At 36.4% G+C, this 14,353-nt stretch overlaps 1 protein-coding gene across 1 annotated transcript; it reads left to right on the top strand.

The window, feature by feature from the left end:
- The first annotated feature begins 3,054 nt into the window (after window positions 1–3,054).
- KLRF2 (killer cell lectin like receptor F2) lies at window positions 3,055–13,868 on the top strand. Its single transcript, XM_057704136.1, is given in 6 exon segments — window positions 3,055–3,125; window positions 4,586–4,644; window positions 6,853–6,933; window positions 10,779–10,924; window positions 11,504–11,619; window positions 13,730–13,868. Coding segments are annotated over 6 exon segments (612 nt in total).
- The last annotated feature ends 485 nt before the right edge of the window (window positions 13,869–14,353 follow it).

Genomic DNA, 14,353 nt, shown 5'->3' with positions numbered 1-14,353 from the left:
CTCTCTTCAAAGTTTTAGCTTTAATGGAAAAAATGTTTTTACAACACAGCTCCAAACTAGAGTTATGCTCGAAGCTAGTGTGTGTTGAAGTAAAACACTTTTAAAGTGATCTCTCAAAAGAAAAGTAATCATGTGATGAAGACTGAGTCATAGAAAGTTCGCCCCCTGTGAAAAAAACACAGAGCAAAATAATTACTGGAAATGAAAGAAGTTTCAGTAAACTGAAGAAAAAAAAACTTATATAGTCTTACTTCCTTAACAGATGATTCTCATCTGAACCATAAAGCAAAAAACCTTCAAGTGGCATTTTAATTCTCCTCAGAGTGACATGTAACTAGTGTCCTCCCAAAGCCACGCAGATAAGGATACTAATTAAAAGGCAAGCTTTAGAACGTTATGGTTTTATTATCACATGTTAGGAAACATCATCTCAAAAGTGATGAAATTAAAGAGAAGAAAGCTACGCTTTAAAGTGGCTTCTGAAACCAAAATGAAAACACGTCCTGTCTCAAACTCAGACATATGTGCAGCACACACCCACAAACACACACGCGCATCCCCCCCCCCACACACACACATACACACAAGAAGAGAAAAAGGAAAAAGAAGTTTAAAAGTACTCAGAATGCAATCATCACTATTCAAGATGATAATGCTACTATGCTGGTGTTATCAGGACACTGTTTCCTTTTCAAATATGTCCTCATTAGAATTTTGAAATGATTTCCTATTTCCCCTCAGTACATAGTCGGCCCTTGAAATCTATGTGCAATTCGGTCCAGATCTTTCCCTCCCTGCCGTGGATACCAAAATCCCGGAATGCTCAAGTTCCTTACCATCCGTTCTCCCGCCTGCCCTGGGTACCCTGAGTTCCCCATTCACAGATTCCCAACCACAGCTGGTTGAATCCCTGGTGTGGAATCTGCGGATGCAGAGGGTGGAATGTATGTATATCAAGAAGAAAATGAAAGAAAAGCAGCTGGTGTCCCACAGGCTGCCTCACGATCAAAACTACATTTGTCTGACAGGCACACTGAGAGGGGGAAAAGGAAATAAGAACAGAGAGGAAAGCAGAGTACAAAGGAATGAAAAGAAAGAAAACCTGAAGAGAATGAGAAGTAAAGGATTAAACTCTTCTGGGTGGCCTCAAATGTCTAGCTCTGGTCACTTCTGTCATCACTCGAAGTGAAATTATGCAAGGCAAAATGAGGAAGGAAGGACAGATAAAATTGTTTCCATTTAGGGACAGAAAGAAGACAAAAAGTTGGGGGGGGGGGCTTCCTAGGTGGCACAGTGGTTAAGAATTTGCCTGCCAATGCAGGGGACATGGGTTTGATCCCTGCTCCAGGAAGATCCCACATGCCATGGAGCAACTAAGCCTGTGTGCCACAACTATTGAGCCCATGTGCTGCAACTACTGAAGCCCACGCACCTAGAACCCATGCTCCACAACAAGAGAGGCCATGGCAATGAGGAACCTGCACACCACAACGAAGAGTAGCCCCCACTCACTGCAACTAAAGAAAGCCCGCACACAGCAAAAAAGACCCAACACAGCCAATAAAACAAATAAATAATAAATAAATTTATAAAAAACAAGTTTGGGGGGGAAATGAATATATTCTACTTAAGTCGTCACCAAAACATTCTATCCAAAGGACTATTAGGAATGCATATATAGGAGAGTACAGGCATACCTCATTCTATTGTGCTTTGCAGAGACTGCATTTTTTTTTTTTACAAATTGAAGGTTTGTGCCAACCCTGTGTTGTCAGAATGTGCTGGGAGATCCCCCAGAAAAAAGTAACACTAGGGCCTAGAGGCCATAACTCAACTAGAAAGGAATGCAGTTGGATCCTGCCAGTTATCTTTATGTGCCCGTTAACTCTGAAGCCCCTCTGGCATGGTTCCTGTATAAATCTGTTGCTATGTAACTCCTGCCTAAATCTGTAACTTAGCAACGGCCCAGAGGCCATAAATGGGGAAGTACCCAATCAGGTTATATGTTCCTTTGCTTGTTAACTTACTGAGGAGCCAAAAAATCCCAATATATAGGAATTTAACGAAAGTATATAAGGGGGTGCCCTGCTGTGTTCGGGGCTCAGCCTTTAGTTATGAATCCGCTGAGCCTGTGCTGGTACAATAAACATTGTTTCCTGCTTATAGCCTTGGTGTCCTGTCTGCTGCTGCCGATTCCTGCTACAAGAAGATGGTGAGCATTTTTCAGCAAACAATATTTTTAAATTAAGATATGTACATTTTTTAGACATAACTATTGCAAACTTAGTAGACTACAATATAGTAGAAACATAACACTTATATGCACAGGGAAACCAAAAAATTTGTGTGAGATAGGGATTGCACTATCATAGTTAAGTGACATTTACTTTTGTTCCTTAGGAAGGTCAAGATATAAAATATGACTTGAAATAAAAAACATTTCCATTTCCTCAAAATGTTCCCTAATCTACTCCATGGAATCAGGCCGCCACCAAACTCCTATCACTGCAGATGAGTTTTGCTGGCTTTAGAATTTTATATAAATGGAAACACATGGCATGCATTCTTTGTGAGTCTGATGTCTTTTGTTCAGCATAACATTTTTGAGTTTCATCCATATGGTTGCATAGACTGGCAGTCCATTTTTTTTTTTATTGCTGCATGGTGGTTTTTTTTTTTTTTCATAGAAGAAATCTCACACTTAATTTTGATCAAGTATAAAGTGGCATCTATATAAATGAACATGCTTCTGAGTGAAAATCCAACAGCTGCTAGCCCATTTCTCTTAAACTATGTTTTCTAAACAATCCACCAGGCCATCAGTAAACAAAAACCCAAATCCTGGATGCATTGCTACATTCATTATATAGAATATTGACTCTCTTTCAATGTGAACCTCCACCCACCCATACCGTCTTATTGTTTAACAAAAGTCATATCTCATGGCCAGAAAATGTTATTACATTTTACATCTTTCACTTGCAGTGGCCTTAAGAAGTAGATGAGACGCTTCAGACTTCCGACCCCCAGGTTCACATCCCTGCATTGCCAGGCATGAGGGCAACTCCTGAGACTCCTCACAAGGCCCTTTCAGCCCTAGCCCAGCTGGAGAGTGGGCAGTGGAGGTAAGGAGGGTGGGGAAGGCTCTGCAGACCTGTGTACAAAGGGAACCACCAGCAGGGCTGCAGGACCCCGGGCTCTGCACTGAATCACAAGCGCTGGCCTTCATTGGTATTTCATTGTGTGGATATATAAAAGTTTGTTTATCATTAGACCATTGAGTTGTTTCATATATTTTGCTACTATAAATAAAACTGGCATCAATATTTCTGTTAAAGTCTTTCTGTGGACTTTTATTTTCTAATATGTTGAGGAAATGCCTAGTAGAATTGCTAGGTCATATAGAAAATATGTATTTGTGTCTCATCCTCTTTTCTGTGGTAAGAACACTTAACGTGTGATCTGGAAGCTGAAGGGTATGTCTATCACCTTGGATGTGGTGATGGTATCATGGGTGTTTACATATGTCCAAACTCATAAGATTGCATGCATTAAATACAAGTTTTTTGGTTATAAATTCTACCTCAAGCTGGTTTTTTTTAAATGAAAATATGTTTAACTTCAATAAAATGTAACATTTTCCAAAGAAGTTGTACTATACCCACCATTAATGTAGAACAGTTACAGTTACTCCACATGAATGGCAAAATCTGATATGGTCAGACTTTTTAATTGTAATCGTTCAGGTAGATTTGTAATATTGAGTGGTTTCTATGATGCAAATATGTCTATTGTGGCTGATTTCAAGCTACCAATGTCACATCACTGAATGCCAGAATTAAAAAGACGTGTAGTAGTACACCACTACACAGTATTTCTATTACATAGATACAATAGAGGGAAATAACTTCATGCATAGATAATAGTAAAAATAATCAGAAATTGATGTTCTATGCTTTTATTATCTTTGCTTCTAATATGATTTTTCTAAGTTCAGATAATGTAATTTTTACTTCTGACTATGTTTAATGATTGGACTTCAATTATTGAAAGAGAAGTCAGGTCCTCAGAAGTAAGACCTCTTCAATTCTATGACTAGTATAGACCATAATGATTCCCCCAGTTCATCCCCAAAGCAAGTTGTATTAGTCTTCCCAGGCTGCCATAACAAAATACCTCATGGCTTAAACAAGAGACATTTATATTCTCACAGTTCTTGGAAATCCAAGATCAAGGTGTCAGAGGGTAGATGTCTGCTGAGATCTCTCTTGCTGGCTTACAGATGGCTGCCTTTTCACTGTGTCCTCATATTACTTTTTTTCTGTGTGCGGGAAAAGAGAGAGTGCTCTCTGTCTTGTCCTTTTCTAAAGGACACTAGTCCTATAAGATTAGGGCCCAACTCAATGCCCTCACTTAAACTTAATTATCTTGATAAAGCCCCTATTTCCAAATACAGTCACATTTGAAGTTAGGGCTTCAATATGTGAATTTGGTGGGTACAAAATTTAGTCCATAATTTCCTATCCTCTGCCTCCCAAATGTCATGTCCTTCTCACTGTTAAATACATCCATCCCGTTGCAACAGCCTCAAGAGTCTCAACGCATCTATCATCAATTCTAAGTCTAAAATCTTATCAAAATCAGGTATGGTGAGACTCTAGGTGTGATTCATCCCAAGGCAAAAATTTCTCTGTAGCTGTGAAACTGAAACCATCCAAGTTATGTGCCTCTGTAATACATGGATGGGACAGGCTCAAGATAGACATCCCATTCCAAAATGGAAAAATCAGAAAGAATACAGGGGTGATGGGTCCCATGCCATCCAAATCCTAGTGAGGCAAATTCCATTAGCTCTTAAGGCTTGAGAATAATCCTCTTTGACTGGATGCTCTGCCCTCTGAGCCCACTGGGGCAGCGATGTCATCCCCAGGGCCTTAGGTGGAGGCCCTGCCTCCTCTGCTCTGAGTGACAGCCTTGTCTCTGAGGCTCGGGGGGTGGGCAGCCTGGCCTGCTGAAGCTGAGGAGGTAGTGCCACACTCAGAAATCAAGGAGGAAACAGCCTTATTCGCCGTTGCCCAACACTGCCGGTTTCTCTATGCTCTGGGCGTATGGTGGGAAGTGGTAGCCCTGATGATCTCCCAGTGGTCTTCAGGGCCATCTTTGCTGACTCATCCTCGTATCTGGAAGTTCCCTCTTTACTCCTCTATAAAGAGATCGTTCCTGCAAACTCTGACCCAAGGGAGTGTTATGGCATAAATTCTAGATACGCATCATTAATCAGAGATCTATGCTGTTAAACTGATGCTGATTCCTGTCCAAAATATCAAAGCCAGGAAAATACAATATAGCATATGTAAAAGTGGAATAACAAGGCGATATTCCCAGTACCGTGACTGGTATATAATCAAACTTCTATAAATGTTCTTTTATTTGTTTTAGTGAGTCATTAAAATGAATAATATATGTGACAATACCTGATATATGAGGGTAAGTCAAAAATTATCCGCACTCCAGTTATATTAAAACTTCTGTTGGCCGCACTGTCTTATCAGCGCTTTCTGTTCAAGGCTACCCTCTCCCTAGTCATTGCTGTGCAGGTGTGAATGTGTTACATCAGTTCATTTGTAACTGTGGTGCGAGCAAAAATGGATGCCCCATTTGTGATTTGCATGAAAGAAGGCAGCGTGCAGTGATTCATTTTCTGTGGTCTGAGGGTGTACGTGGTGCCGTTATTTATCAAAGACTGTGCACAGTATGGAGAAAGGGTTTTGTCATGAAGAAGTGTCTATGAATGGATGGAGAAATTCAAGGACGGTTGCACAAGTGTTAGCCATTAAGAAGGAACTGGACGCCCATCCACATCCATGGATTAAATGCAGAGGACTGCTATCCAAGGGTGTTGTGATCTTGCATGACAATGCACGTCCGCACACTTCTGCCCACACTGTCGACACTCTGCAAAAACTTCATTTTGAGATGTTAAAGCATCCTCCCTAGAGTCCTTATCTTTCTCCATCGGACTTTCACCTGTTTGGTCCCCTGAAAGCAGCCCTATGTGGACGAAGATTCACTTCTGATGAAGACGTGAAGACAGCAGTGCATTTGTGGCTCACAGCTCAGCCTAAAACATTTTTTAATGAGGGAATACAAAAGTTTGTTGACAGATGGACAAAGTGTACTGAAAAGCAAGGAGATTATGTTGAAAAATGATATATTTGTCTTTTCTAAAAGTTAATTAAAATAAATTCTACAGCCAGAGTGCGGATAATTTTTCATTCACTTTTGTATATATTATTCTGTATATAAAATATAAATTATATATTTTATACACTAATACATAATACTTTTAATATATTACTAATTATATATACATTATATATTATTCATATATTTATAAAATATAAAATATATATATAAATAATATATTCTGTATATTATATTTATTTATATATAATATATAGAAACTTTAATAAATCATTTTAAGTTATCAAAAAATCACCAAATAATTAGCAAACCAAGACAATTACAATATAATCCAACACATTCAATAACAGTAGCAATTCTTTGGTTTTGTACTGTAAATATTTTTTATTTTCAATTAATCATAAATTTTAGTCATAAAGTAGGTTATAAACTAAAATTATAAAATAAAGATTAAATTTAAAATATATTAAAAGGAAAAGATTATACATAAATTAATCAAAAATTCTAATGGTAAAATGGACATAGAATTTTCTCTGTAATAAAAATAAAATATACAAATGTTTATAAAGTGAATAATCACAGAGTTCTAAAATTCCTGAAAAAACAGTTCTATGTTTCAGAATTTGCCCTGAATTCGCCATGTAACAGAATGTTATTGTCTTATGCTAGCATTTGGATTCACTGGGATCCTTACTTTCATGATGACAGTGATTGACCTGAACTTTCGGGGTGAATATGGAGTTTTTATTTATTATTTTCACTTCCAGAAAAAAGTTGATCTTTAATTCCTTTTAATATCAAGATAAGTTCCACACTGTAGCTCAACATCAGTAAATTAAACTGACCAGTCATATATGTCATATTATAAAATTATTTTTAATTTAAGAAACACTCAAATATAAAATTAGCATTTATTCCATGTCTTCCTATGAAAAACCTCCAGTAAAACATTGACATCATTTTATTAAAAGTTAATATGTCTCCACCATCATCATTTTCCCAAACTAGATTATATTAAAGCAAGTACCAGCTCTCACACCATTTAATATTTAAATATTTTAGTATGTGATTAAGGGCTTAACACAATCACAATGTCACTATAAATCCTGTGCTCATTTTCTCTTAATATGTAACAAATTGTCACACAACTAGTAGTTTAAAATCACAATTTATGGCCTCAGAGTTTCTGTGAGTTGGAAGTCTAGGCACAGCTTAACTCAGTCTTCTATTCAGGATCTCACAGGTTACAGTTTAGCTGTTGGCCAGACTGTGCAACTTTTTGGATCTGAAGGTCTTCAATTCAGTTAGTTGCGGGTATAGGTCTGAGGTCACATCTTTCTTACTTCCTCTTATGTAGGGCTGCTCTAAGCTCCTACAGGGCCCCTGCATTTCCTTGCTCATGATTCACTCTTGTACATCCTCTCAAGATATGGAAGCTTAGTTCTTCAAAGACAATAGGGGTTATCTCTCTCTTCAGAAAAAGCTCAGTCCCCTTCTTAAGTTTTCATATCTGATTAAGTCAGAGCTACCTGGGATAATCTCTCTTTTCATTAATTCAAAATCAACTGATTGCAGGTTTTTCTTTAGTCTTCAAAATCCCTTCATCTTATCATATAATATAACTTGCTCATGGGAATGATATCCCATCATATTTACAGGTTCAAATCACACTGAAGGAGAGCAAATTACACAGGACAGCAATCTTTGGGCCATTTTATTTTTTATTTTTTTCCATCTTTATTGAGATACAACTGACATATGACATTGCATAAGTTTAAGGTGTACAATGGGTTGATTTAATACACATATATTGCAAAATGATTTCCACCTCCATCATGTCACATAAGTATCATTTCTTTTTTTGCGGTGAGTGTGGGTACAGTATATGTTTTCATTTCATATATACCTAGGAGTAGAATTGCTGAGTCACATGGCAATTCTTTGTTTAATATTTAGAGAAACTGTCACTGTTTTTCAAAGCAGCTGCACCATTTTACATTCCCACCAAGAGTGTCTCTTGGGACCATTTTAGAATTCTATCTACCACAGTTGCTAAAACAAAATTGGCAATAACCTCTTTTTGCTGTTGTTGTCATAAATTTTATTTCACAAGGAAGCCTATTATTGTTACTACAATCATGTACTCGTTACCCTGCACAATACCTTAGAAGTCATCCTCTTTTATTTCCCTTTGTTTTTTGTTTTTGTTTTTTATTGGAGTATTATTTCTTTACACTCTTGTGCCAGTTTCTGCTGTACAACAAAGTGAATCAACTGTATGTATACATAAATCCCCACATCCCCTCCCTCTTGAACCTCCCTCCCACCCTCCCTATCCCACCCCTCTGGATCATCACCAATCATCGTGTTGATTTCCCTATGTTATGCAGCAGCTTCCCACTAGCTATCTGTTTTACATTTGGTAGTGTATATACGTCAATGATACTCTCTCACGTCGTCCCAGCTCCCCCCACCCCCGTGTCCTCAAGTCAGTTCTCTACATCTGCATCTTTATTCTTGCCCTGCCATTGGGTTCATCATACCATTTTTTAGATTCCACATATATCTGTTAGCATATGGTATTTGTTTCTCTCTTTCTGGTTTACTCACTCAGTATGACAGACTCTAGGTCCATCCACCTCACTACAAATAACTCAATTTCATTCTTTTTTATGGCTGAGTAGTATTACATTGTATATATGTGTCACATGTTCTTTATCCATTCATCTGTTGATGGGCATTTAGGTTGCTTCCATGTCCTGGTGGCAATAACCTCTTAATATCATTTATCCCATCAGCATTAAAATGTTTTTTTTTCCATTTGATTTGTTAGAATCAAAACAAAAACCACAATTGCATTGCTTGAAGTGTCTCTTGAACCTCTTAATCTGTACATTTTCTTTACTTCCTTTCGTTTTTTTTCTTAGACATTTATTTAATAGGGAAAAATGGCTCCTGATTGTAATTTCTCATATTCTGGGTTTTTCCGTTTATATCTCTATTATGTCTTTTAACATATTATTTTTATTTTATAAAGTTGTTTTAAAAAATAAATATATGCTAGGTGCTTAGAACCTGCTTGGCCCACAATAATGTGTTAGTTGTTACTATCATGCAAAGCATCTGAGACAGGAATTGATAGTGTTGCTCAGTAAGTGTTTTTCTCAATTCTCATCCCCATGATATTTCTTCTTATTGTAGAACATGGTACTTGAAGCTGAATTAACTATAATAACTCCTCTGGACAATGTGTCCACATTTTGCATCCTTTTTTGGTTTTAACATATTAAATTGATCTTTTGGAGTATTTTCAGTGTGTTTTGCAGCTCTAGAATGGTACTTTACCGACCAGTCTATCAGTATCCATGTAATGGAATTACTTTGTCCAAATGACTCCTTCTTACCAATAATAGTGAGTAAATATCCCCTCTCCAATCATAAATTGGGATGTATATTTGATGTCATTTTATACCTTTTAGCACATGACTATATACTTGTACAGCTGAGATTAGAATCCAATTATCCTGAGTCATCAAATATTCTTGCCAGATTATAATTATTCAGGATTGGCAACTCTTGCTCTGGAACAAAGTATAGTAATGAATTAAAGATATATATAATATGATGTTTTATATATTGAAATTAGTCCATGATAAGTCTTTTTCAAATCATGCCTGCTGATGTGACTTTGTTTTCCCATCTTAGCTGGACATATTATTCAGTTTCCTAAAACAAATTTTTACTTAATTTTAGGCTCATAGATGGCAGGCTAAAAAATTAGCAATGAAAAGTATGACATGCTCTACCTTATGGGTATTTAGTCCAATCATTCAACTGTAACTAAAGTGCTATATGACAGGAGATTCAACAATGAATATCACAGCCACCTTAAGAAGCTTCCAGGCACATAAAAGATATGGGGCTGTTCACACGTGACTAGGACATGGACAGTTCATTCTTTGCTAAGTGGCACCTGAGTGTTATGAGTCTTAGAGGTGGCAGAAATTATGACTGGTTAAAAGCTTTGTTTTTGCGGTAGAAATATGATTGATCATTAAAAGATACGTAAAATTTAGAGGATGAAGAAGGAAGGGAATGTTATTCAAGGCTAAGGCAACACTGTGAATGAAAAGCACAGGAGGATAAAAGTAACAACATAATAAAGTAAGACATGGTGATGGTAAGTAATCTCACAGAAATGAAGTGCAGGTTGTAAGGACAACCTCAAAGAAAAGGAATTAGAACCAGATAGTGAAGAGATTCAAACAACAGGCTTTTAATTTTTCAATTAGTTATAAACACTTAAAAATATTATATATTTGTCTCCCCTAATTATGAGGGGGCAGTATTCATAAGCTTTGTTCTCTGCAACTCATAGCTCAAAACCTTGCCTGCATTCCAGGAAATACACAAATTATGAATTAATTTCATTCTCATTCTGCTAATAGAATTGCCTTTTAATCCCCAAAAGTGGGTGGGCAAAAATCTATTTTCCAGTCAATCATACTTGATACTATTCATGCTTTCTCTATTGACTGTAGTTTAATTGATTTTTTTCCTACTTTTTCCTTCAGGAAATAATTATGTGTGCCAAAATGACTGGCTGTTGAACCAAGGGAAATGTTACAGGTTTTCAACTTCTAAAACTTGGAATGAAAGTCAACATGATTGTGCAAATCTATAGGCACATTTGCCGGTGATTCAAAATTCAAAAGAGCTGGTGAGGAATCAAAAACAGGATCTAAGTGCCCAAGGGTGAATCATGTAGGTGGTTTATAGTCAGTGCTTTTGAACAGTCCTTAACCATAATACGATTACTATTGTTTATTTTTAAAAACCTTATTATTCTGAAAGAAATATTTACCATTTCATTAATGCCTGGCTCAGTGCCTTACTGTATAGAAGGCATCAAAATTTTTTAAAATAGGGATTTCCCTGGTGGCACAGTGGTTAAGAATCTGCCTGCCAATGCAGGGGACTGGGGTTTGATCCCTGATCCAGGAAGATCCTACATGCCTCGAAGCAACTAAGCCCATGCACCACAACTACCGAGCCTACACTCTAGAGCCCGAGAGCCACAGCTACTGAGCTGACACGCTGCAACTACTAAAGCCTGTGAGCCTAGAGCCCATGCTCAGCAACAAGAGAAGCCAACACACTGAGAAGCCCCTGCACCACAATGAAGAGTAGCTCCTGCTCTCTGCAACTAGAGAAAGCCTGTGCACAGCATGAAGACCCAACATAGCCAAAAATAAATAAATAAATAAATAAATAAATAAATACACTATTTATCCTATAGGAGTTTATACAGAAGAGTTTAAAATCTGGACAACCTGGTTGAATCAGACTATATATTACATCCCTAGGAAAACAATTGATGTGGATAAATGAATACCTTTTTGTGGAACATAAAAGGTAGGTACTTATTTGAGGGAGAGGGATGGTGGCAGTACTGATGTTTTATTTATAGAAAGGTATTTTTATTTAAGCTTCTTTTTCATTTTCTAGTCTTTTATCTTTCTTCCTCCTTTCCTCCTTTCATTCCTTTTGAAAATTTTTTCTTTTTTTTCTTTTCTATGTCTTTTTCTTCTTTCTTTTCTCCCTTTCTTCTTTGTTTCCTCTCCTTCTTTTAACATTCACTAATAGGAATAGAAAGTTTTCATTATGGACCCTGGAAATTATTAATTGTCAAAAAATGGTAATTATCTTAAAATTAAGCTGATTTAAATCTCATTTAAATAATATTAAGCAAATATTTTATATACAAAATACAAAGATAAAATTCACTTTTAAATCAAAGCACCTGAAATATATAAAAACATCTCTTGAGCTGAAATCGGAAAATGAATTTGAAATTTTGCCCTTAGAAAATTCTTTTAAATACATTGATATCAATTTTTTCAATTGTATGAAAAGAAAAATGTTCTTGTGTGAACACCATAAGGTAACACATGTAAGAAGGCTAGAATACTTAAGAATATTTACATGTTCTCTGTGCTTTCATTTTCTTTGCATATTACCCTGTTAGAGTACCTGAGATTTTGCAAATTTGGAGCTAAGAACATGAAGTGATAGCTCATTTCAGTCTGGATGTTTATCCACTCCTAGAGATTTCTGTTCTCCATTAATAATCATCTTTCATGAACATAAAACTAAAGTATGAAGCAGTATTCACTCTTTGGACCTGCTTTGATTGCAATCTTTGACAAAAAAATAGTAAGAAATACCTAGGCTCTTTTTTTTTTCTTTCTTTCTTTCTTTTACTTGGAAACCAACATATTGTTAGGGAAACATATCTTTTTTTAAAAAAGCTTTCATTTAATTATTTAAGGAAAAATGATATGCAGTTTTTGAGAAATAAAGCCCACTTTTCTGATTACCAAAGAATGTACTTGGAAGCCCAGAGTACAGCGAAGCAAGACTTTAATAACGTTCTTGCAAGAATGGGTGTCTGCTGGACGGACAGGCACACACAAAATGATTAGGACAATCCTTTTATTTCCTAGTCCGCAAATCCCTCCCCTGGTTCCTCACTGGCTGAGTACTACAGGGTTCACACGCTTTCCCCGAATGTCGCCTACCAATGAGGTTACAATATGTACTTTGTTAGTATTTGATTGGAAGGCTTAGACTTCCCTCATGAGGACGTGACTGTTACCACATCTCCCTTTGTTCTGTTACTTTTGGTGCGAACTTTTGCCCATTACTTTCTGGTACGAGACTTTGGTCACGTCTGCAAACTTCACTCCATTCTCTGGAAATGAAGCATCAGACATCTGTTATCTCTCACCCAGCTGATTATAATAGTGTTTCATTTTTATTTTTTTAAACAATAATCAATGACTTGAAAGAATAATTAAGGAAATAGCTCTCTCCAAAAATATCCTGTTCACACATTTTCCTAACCCTATCATACAACTGAAGTTAACTGAGGAATTTAACAGTTAACTAAACAGTTTCTACTTTAACTCAAAAAAAAATCCCTAGTTTACTGCTTCACAACTCCCACATGAATATCTGTCACCATGCAGTCTTTAGCAAAAACTTTCATTTTCACATCTAATTACCTTTAAAGGAAATTATTTATGCTGTTATGTGGAAAATGAATAAATGAGAAGAGAAATTGAAACTTAAATTCAAAACAAGGCTATGACAAAAGATAAAAAGAGGTAATAGTAGCCTGAGTGAGAAGTGAATGGATACAAGCACTAATCTGGAGATGGAATACCCAGGACTTGCTGATACACATAATTCAATGGTTGAGAGGGAAGGAAGGGTCAAGGATGCTCCTAGTCCTCAGACTTGAGCTCCCATGGCAATGATACTCAGATAAGAGACATCCCAGAGGGGAGGACATGGAAGACAAACAAATCAAGAATGCCCAAATACAATCACTGGCAAGAAAACTAGGGTACATTCTAAAACCTCTGCAATATTCTTACTGCTGAAGAAAAATACCTGCACAAGTTTGGCTGGGGGGAACTTTAAGAAATACAACCATTATTTTAAGATAAATGCTCTAAAGTGTGCCTTATCTAGCTCCTAGTTTTTCAATGATTGGACCAGTTGATAACATGAGCTGTGCTGTCATAACAAGAAACCAGCTGTATTTTAAATACTGTCACTCCAAATTTATTGGCATTTGCCAGAGAGATGCCGTCTGAACAACAAAAGCAAATCTGTTCATTTAAAGAACTGGAAGAATATGTATGGGTGTTAACAGTGCCTATTCCTTTTTTTGGTGGAATATGAATTTATTTTTTAATATAAATTTAAAAATTTCAAGTATTCTATGCAGACATAATACTTCAAAATAAGAAAATATAATAATTTTTAAATGAGGAAACATAATTCCCTATTGCTTCAGTGTCTAAAAATAACTAAATTTAATCTTCTAAACCTGCCTATTCCCTATTCCTGGGGTCCTAACTCTTCCTGTGCATTTGGTGAAATAATAGACCAGTACATAGATTTGGTTACACAAGTTTTTTTTTTCTTCATGATGGCCTTTTTCCTTAAGTTAATTACTTTCAGTTTTTATCAAAAAGAAATCAAACTTTCAACTGGTAATAAAGTACTTGGTCATTGTAAGCATGAGACATCTATTTTAAGTAATATACAGTCTTGAATTTAATGTGATTCCACAATT

This window comes from Hippopotamus amphibius, chromosome 12 (genome assembly GCF_030028045.1).
Source record: "Hippopotamus amphibius kiboko isolate mHipAmp2 chromosome 12, mHipAmp2.hap2, whole genome shotgun sequence".
NCBI classification, from domain to species: Eukaryota; Metazoa; Chordata; class Mammalia; order Artiodactyla; family Hippopotamidae; genus Hippopotamus; species Hippopotamus amphibius.
Note: the sequence above shows the minus strand (reverse complement) of the source record. Positions and strands in the feature narration are given on the sequence as shown.